The sequence below is a fragment of the Pteropus alecto genome, unplaced genomic scaffold, assembly GCF_000325575.1.
Source record: "Pteropus alecto unplaced genomic scaffold, ASM32557v1 scaffold189, whole genome shotgun sequence".
Lineage (NCBI taxonomy): Eukaryota > Metazoa > Chordata > Mammalia > Chiroptera > Pteropodidae > Pteropus > Pteropus alecto.
This window is the reverse complement of record NW_006442117.1, coordinates 304,712-312,761: the sequence shown is the minus strand read 5'-3', so window position 1 is coordinate 312,761 and position 8,050 is coordinate 304,712. Positions and strand designations below refer to the sequence as shown.

General features: G+C 56.2%; 1 protein-coding gene across 1 annotated transcript in view; it reads right to left on the bottom strand.

Annotated features, from left to right (window-relative positions):
* The window catches only part of GALNT2 (polypeptide N-acetylgalactosaminyltransferase 2), a 38,444-nt gene that overhangs the window by 15,077 nt on the left and 15,317 nt on the right, over positions 1-8,050 (bottom strand). The window contains 2 exon segments of the mRNA XM_025039057.1: positions 404-491; positions 1,634-1,864. Coding sequence (XP_024894825.1) covers positions 404-491; positions 1,634-1,864 — 319 coding nt within the window.

Sequence of the window (8,050 nt, the reverse complement as noted above, 5' to 3'; positions counted from 1 at the left end):
GAGGCTCGGGCCACCGGAGGGGCGGCTGTGAAGAGGGGCAGAGCTGGTCCAGCCCTCCGCTCCCCACGCCCAAGCTCGGGGCGTCCACCACGCGCTTCCCGCCAGCTCTGGGGTCCCGTCCCCCACGTCTGACGTGGGGAGAGCAGACATCCCCCGATTCAAAAAGACGGCGGAGCCGTGTGAGCCCCACGTGCCACGCAGCAACGGGAGGCGGCAGGAGCAGGCGGCCAGGGAGCACGGAGCTGTCCGAGGGGAGCCGGGCTCCCAGCCGCAGGCTCGACCTGCTGAGCGTGTGTGCCCCCCACTCGGAGCACAGGCCGGCTCCGTGACAGAGCTGTCGCTGTCCCCCGGGGACGCCGCGGGAGCGGTGCCCGGGGGCCGAGCGGGCGGCGGGAGCACCTACCGCCTTTCAGGTCCGCGGACGCCCCCACGTACTGGAAGTTGTCCATGTTGATGACGTCGATGATCGGGGACACGACCCGCGTCCTGTCCTGGGCGCAGAGGAGAGAAGACGAGGGGGACGTTAGGGGACGAGCCACGGGGACCGTCCCCGAGCCCGGCCGGCGGCCACGCCCGCTCTCTGCCACCACGCGGGCGGCGCAGCCTGCTCCCTCCGCTGCAGCCTGGATGACACCGAGGAGTCCCCAGCCCCTTCTGCGTTCCCAGACGTCACAATGGCAGCCGCGCTGGCTTCCTTCCGACGGGACCGAGCTCGGCTGAGTCCTCGGATCAGCCGGGCGTGAGCGGGCCCAGGAACGGCCTCGGATGCCACACGGCGAGTGAGGGACGTGTCTCTACGGCATGGGGTGTGACGTGGACAGAATCGGAGCCACGCGGCAGAAGCGAACTCATCGACCGACAGCTCCGGATTCTGCATCTGTCTTGGCCGTGACAAGCTGCCCCCCGAGACGGAGCTGTCTCTCTAGGCCACGCTCACTGATCTGCTCAGAGTCTGTGACACGAGGCCTTTCGACTCTGCCGCTCTGTTTAAATTCGGACGGTTGGCGTTGGGGACAGGCTGCTCCGTGCCGGCGGCTAAGGGTCCCCTGAGCTGTCTCAATGCCCGCACGAGCCAGAAACCCGTCGGGAGCACCAGAGGAGCAGGCCGGGGGACACGGTTCCCACACCCCGTGCCGCGGAAAACGACCTGCTCGTGTGGCATCTGCCCAGGACTTGCACTGAGCTGGCTTAACCGCTGCACGGAAGCGCTTTCTTAGCGGACAGGAAAGACAGTCGACTAAATGAGCAGTGGGCCAGGGAAGTGACAGATGTCCTGGCAGCGGTGACGCTTCCGGAAGACGGAGGTGCACAAAATGTGCCACGGGCCACCCCGACAGCCTCGTCGGCTGCCGTGTGGCCCCAGTGTCCCCTCCCCCGCAGCGGTCCCCACAGAGTCGCGCGAGGCCCCCAGCATCCCTGCCCCCGCCAGGCGCAGTGTCCTAAGCCCGCGGCCCTCTGGCTCAGAGGGCTGGTGGCGAAGCTGCCCTTGCGAAGCCTCCCAACAAGGGGTCTCCCCGGCGGCTGACCCCGCCTCCTGCTGACCAGGCGAGGGGCCTCCTCAGGGAACCACCGCTCCAGAGGCACGGTCCCCTCCCCCTGCCCTGCACCCAGGACGGTCCCCGCCCCGCCTCACCTCGGCCACGCGCTCCAGCAGGGGCTCCAGCCAGTGGTCGTTGCACTCGCAGTGGCTGTCCAGGAACGTCAGGACCTTGGCCTGAGCAGCGTCGGCCCCCCGAACCCGCGAGCGCATGAGGCCTGGGATGGGAGAGAGGGGCGAGGGGGAGGCCACCGTCACCCCGGTCACCCCGCTGGGCTCCGCAGCCCCCCGCACACGCGTGGGGGGCGGGGGGGCGGCGACACCGGCCTGCGGTTACAGCCAGGACCGAGCACGCGTCGGGCGACTCGGGGGCGGGAAGGCACCACTCTGAGACCTGCTGCCCCCAGAGGGGACCCTGACGACTCTGCTGCAGCTCGTGGGACGTGGGGCTTTCACGCTGCTTTGCGGACCCAGCAGTGCGTTTCCTGAGTGACGGCACTGAGGCCGGTGTCACCAGCTCCGTAAGTGCTACTGGCGCCGACATCGATGACGATAACTTAATGGCAACAGTGTTGCAAACGTCTCTGCCTTCTAAGACCTGTCACGAGCCACGTAGCATGGACGACAAAGCCCACGTTGCAGCTTTGACACAAAATCAGTTACACTACTGGTCAAATTACACAACTTACATACTTGCAACCTGTTAATAATTTACGTCATTACCACACACGGTCTTTCCATAAATAGCACAGGTGTCCCCAGACCACGCGGTAAATAAACGGCCGCTGGGTAAACTGGGCTTGAAACGCGAAGGTGATGTGCGTATTCGCAGCCGGTGAGAACGAGAGTTTCAAGCTCCTTTACACAGAGTCAAATGGGTTTTCGGTGACTCTTCAGAGCTGCACGCCAGGGTGGGGGCTCCTGGTCTGGGCTCGGACGGGGCAGAGCCTGACCCAGGTAACACCTGCACACTCTGAGGAAGCAGGAAAAAGCAACGACTGGAAAGGGCCGGCGAGCAGCCAGCGGCAGACAAACCAGAGCGGATGCGACTCTTCAAAGAAAAAAACCGCACAGAGTGAAATCCACGTTTACAGGGTGCTTCCCCCCGACACCCCTCTCCCGCCCGCTGCAACGCAGCCTTCCTGGCTCAAGGTGTCCGAAGACAGGGCTCAAGGCTCCTAGAGCGGCTGCAAATGGAAGCAGGAGACCCTGGGAAGCCAATGACAACCCTGCTTAAAATCCATGGCTGACTCCCAAACGTGCAGGCACAGGGGAGACCCCAAGGAGCCTGTGCAAAGAAGCAATTCAGAGCGCAGAGAACCGAAATTTCTGCGGGAATCCTCCACCATGACAGTTTGGAACTTGGGTCCCAGCCAGTTAGAGGGCCTGGTGGACACCTCAGTACTGTGTGAACCCCAGAAGGGACACGTCTAGGAAGGCAGACTATGTCTCAGGAATAAGGGACGCACCCAAGATACACTCATCCTAGCGAAGTACAAAGCAAGCCGGCACGAGTCCAAGGTCATCAGCCAGTGATTTAACTGCCCAATATAACAGGGATCAGCACTCTTTAAAGAAAGATAACAGAATCTAGTGTCTCTGCAACATACCCTTCACAACGTCCATCATAAAATAAAAAAGTTACTAGGCCTGGGTAAAAATAGGAAAATGTGGTCCATACTCAGGAGGACAAAAGCCAACAGAAACTCACCCTGTGATGACCCAGATGTTGGAATTAACACATGAAAAATTTAAACCGGCTGTTATAATAACTATGTCCAAGAATTCAAAGGAAAGGGTAGTTGTAATGAGTGAACAGACGAGGAATCGCGGCAGAAAAATGACAACTATAAGAGAGAATCAAATGGATGCTCCAGAACCGAAAACTGCGACTATTTGAAATGAAAAATTCACTGACTGGGTTTAACAGCAGATTGAAGATGGCAGAATTACCAGTGAACTTGAAGACGGATCGATAGAAATGGATCTATCTGGCGAACAGAGAGAAAAAAAACATTGAGAGAAAGAAAAAAATGCCCAACTGACCTATGGGAAAATATCGAGACGTATAACACACGTCCAAGAACGAGGCGGAAAAACATACATGAAAAAATAAAAGGCCAATAATTTCCCAAATTTGGGGAAAAACACCAACTTATATATTCGACGGGATCAGCAAACTCAAAGCGGGATAAATATAAAGAAAACTAAATCCAGGCACATGATAATCAAACTGATAAAAGACTGAATGAAGAGAGAGGGATGATCTGGAAAAAGCAGCCAGAGGAAAAATCTGTAACATACAAGGGACGAGGACAGACGACAACTACGTTCTAAGGAGAAATCCCAGGCCAGGAGACGTTGAAACGACACTCACGAAACGCTGAAAGAAAAACCATCGCTTAGCTCGGAATTCTACTCAGAGAAAATATTGTTCAATAATGGACAAAGAAAGACTGTTCGGATAAACAAAAGCTGGAAGATTCTGTTGCTTATAAGAAAAAAAGAAAGTTCTAAAGGAAGTTCTTTGGTTTGGAGGGAGATGCCACTAGATGGAAACCTGAGTCTGTGCAAAGAACAGAAGATTCTGGAAATAAAAAATATGAGGACACATTTAACAGTCCACATATACACGTGTTTCTTTAAGACAACTGGTTATACTCTTAATTTCTTTAAGACAACTGGTTATTCGAAGCAAACATTTGAACATTTTACTGTGAGGTTTAAAATACACGTAGAAGAAACACAGGGTAACGTTACATAAGACAGGAACAGAGACGGAATCAGACAGTTGCAAGTTTCTTACATTTTATGTAAAGTAGATTAAGTAAGACGTTTGTTGCAATCCTCCAAGCAACCGCTAAAAAGAAAGTGTAAACAGCTCCAAGCAGAACTTGGATAGAATAATAACAACATCATTTCAGACAACGTTAACAATGTTACAAAACTATAGTGATCGGTACGGTATTGACATAAAAACAGAAACATACCGTATTGACATAAAACCAACAGAGATCGGTGGGACCAACCAGAGAGCCCAGAAATAATCACGTGTGTACATGGTCTATTGATTTACAACAAAGACGCCAGGACCATGTGACGGGGCAGGGACAGCCGCTTCCATGAACGGGGCTGGGAAACCAGACGGCCACGAGCTAACGAACGAAACTGTCTCACGCCCACACGCAAAAGTTAACTCCACATGGATTCAAGACTTGAACGCGAGACCCGAAATCATAAAGCCAGAAGGAAACACGGGCGGTGAGCTCCTCATCATCAGCTTTGGTGACGACTTTTTTCGTATTTGACGCCAGAAGCAAAGGCAACAGGGGCAAAAATACACACATGCAACTAAATCCAACTAAAAAGCTCCGCACAGCAAAACCGACAACAAGAAGAAGCACAAAACATCCAGAACAGGAAAACGGAACCTACAGGATTCTACCCGAAAAAAAAGAAAGTATTTGCAGATCGTATCTCTGAAAAGGGGTTAATATCCAAAATATATGAAGAACTCATGCAGTTCAATAGCAAAAAAAAAAAAAACCAAAAAAAACCCAAAAGAAAAACACACACAACAATCCGAGTAAAAAATGGGCAGAGAAACGGAATAGAGATTTTCCCAAAAGCTCCACAGGTCCCACCAGACTAACAGATACGTGAAAAGATGCTCAACATCACTCACTATCAAATGCAAATGAAAACCACAGTGTCGTGTCACCTCACACCCGTCAGAACGTCTGCCGTCAAAAGACAAGAGACGCCATGCTGGCGAGGACGGGGCGAGAAGGGGCCACGCGCGCACGGCTGGCGGGAGGGGGCGACGTGCGGCCGCCACGGAGCGCAGCATGGAGGGGCCTCGGAAAACTGAAAGTGGAACTACCTCGTGACCCGGCAAGTCCGCGTCCGGGGTCTACCCGAAAAAAAAGAATCACTATCTCCCAAAGGGACCTCGGCACCCCACGCCCGCTGCGGCGTCATTACCCTGGCCCGGACGTGGGCGTGTCAGTGAACGGGTAAAGTACACGCGACACACACGCGCGTGCACACACACACACACACGCACACGGTAATACTCAGCCATTAAAAAAACAGAAGAAACCCGTCTGCGGCAACATGAATGGACCTTGAGGGCACGATGACGAGCAAACGGAGTCAGACAGTTAGGCGAACACTGCATGACGTCACCTACATGTGGAATCTAAATCCGCTGAACTCACGGAAACAGAACGGGCCCGCGGTGGCCAGAGGCGGGGGTTCAGGGTGTGGGGACGGGCGAGGTGGTCAAACGGCACAGGCTTCCGGCCGTGAGATGCGTGAATCCTGGACACGTGACGAGGTGACACCACCCCTGTGTACGTGGACGTCGCTAAGCGTGCAGATCTTAAAGTTCTCCACGAGAAAACCTGTCGCTGTGCGGTGACAGACGCTAACGAACAGACTGGCGATCGCTTCACAAGACGTACGTAAGTCACATCACCTCGTCCCCTTGGACAGATGCGATGGGTGTGTCCATCGGGTCTCCACAAAACTCGAAGAAATGAGTCCATCCAGGAGAAGGCAGGGCAGCAAGAGCAGGGGACAAGCACGCGGCCGGGGCGGTCAGAGTGCGAGCCTGGTCTCGGCCTGCGCTGTCTCTGAATTGCGACGTGACCCTGAGATTGCCGCCTGAGCCGCTGGCTCTGACCCTTCCGTCTGTAAAGCGGGACTGGGTTTCAGCTCTCAGAGCGCACGGAGTCACCCGAGTGGCTCTCAGCAACGCAGACGCCCCGGCCTCGCCCCTAGAAATCCAGACGCCCTTGCTGAACTGTGTGTGTGGGGCCTACATGGGCCACCCTTTAAGTCCCGGGGGACTCTCGTAAGTCACCAGATCAAGAACCGCAGGCCCAACAAAGCCGAGCACTGAGCCTGAAGCTGAGGCGGCTCCCTCGCGGCCACGGCCCTGCAGCTGGGGCACTGTCACCGGAGACGTCACTGTCAGCTCTCGTACAGATGTTCAAGTACGCGGGGCACACGCGCACAAACACGTGTGCACAGACATGTACACACATGCGTGCATTTGTGTGCGCGCACACACACATAGGTGCGCACGCACACAGACACGCATATGTGCAAAGACACACGGGCACACACACAAGGTACACGCAAAGCATCTACACATGCAGACATACATATACACACATCTAAGCACATGAATGCATGTGACATGTACACACTGCGTATATGCAGACATGTGTGCACACATGGGGCACAAATGCATCTGTGCACGTGCACACATGCGTGTGCACAATACACACAAGTACACATGCGTGCAAGCGATGTACATACAACGCACATGCAGACGTGCCCAGGCACGCACACGCAAGCACACACATACACATGCACACACACACGTGTGCACGAGACATCTTGTGTGCACATTTCTCTCGCCATCACAGCCCCCTGCTCCAGAGGCCCCCACATAATCTGGCCTCGCACCACCCCCCGCCCAATACACTTCGCTGCGGGTTCTTACCCGCGTGAACTGCCCGCCTCGCAGCGAATGGGAAGCTCACGCGGAGCGTTTTTCTGATTTGTAAGTGGCGTAAAGGCAGCTAGTGACCTGTCAGTAATAAAACGCCACCGTGAAAAACACCTCCTCGCCCCTCTTTTCTGTTTTGTCCCCCTGTCCCAGCAGATACTTTGGGTTTAAATGCGAAAGTTATTATGCAGCTCGTTTAGGGCCGAATGCAATGCAAGCTCCCGGCCGACCCTAAGCTCAGTGACAGACATCATCCAGCACAGAGCTCACTTGGGGACAAGGCCGGTCCCACCGTCTGTGTCGGGAACATCTGACGACTGTGTGGCCGGTTAGAATACGGTGCCGACGACATCACCCTAACGGGCTCAACCACCCCACTGGCTGATGAGATTCTCGCCGAGGGCAGCTGCAGCCCTGGCTCCCGCTGGGCACTCGGGACCCGGAGGAGTGTGCGGGGTCGGAGCCCGTCCACCACCCCAGGACCGTGGGCGTCCCCCAGCAGCGAGGGGTGTGGGGTGGGGCCCACGTGCCCTCGCCCTGCAGACAGGCCTCTTGGGACCTGGGAGGGGCCCGGGGTCCAGCCACCGAGCCCGGGATGCGATTTACACCGTGCCTGAGGCTTCCTTTCCAGACGCTTCAGAGCAACGCTCTCCCCGCCGGAATCTCTCTGAACCGCGACACAGGACGTGGGGGGCCCCGCTCCAGCAAGGGTGGGCCGCATGCAGTGCGGGCCGCATGCAGCGGGGAGCCCGCGCCCCGGCCTCGGGTGGACGCCTTTGGCGGCGGCCGCCGACCTGGCCCCCACTTATGGAGTCACGAAACGCCTCGCTGCTAAGTCTGTTTTCCTTCTAAACGCCAGCGCTCGAGGGACCAGAAAGCTTCCCAGGTCGTGAACGAGAGAGAGAGGAACCGACGCTCTACAGAAGCGGAAACGCCGCGGGACATCCCGCCCCGGCTGACGGGCAGCGCCACGCGTCGGGCCTCGCGCGAGC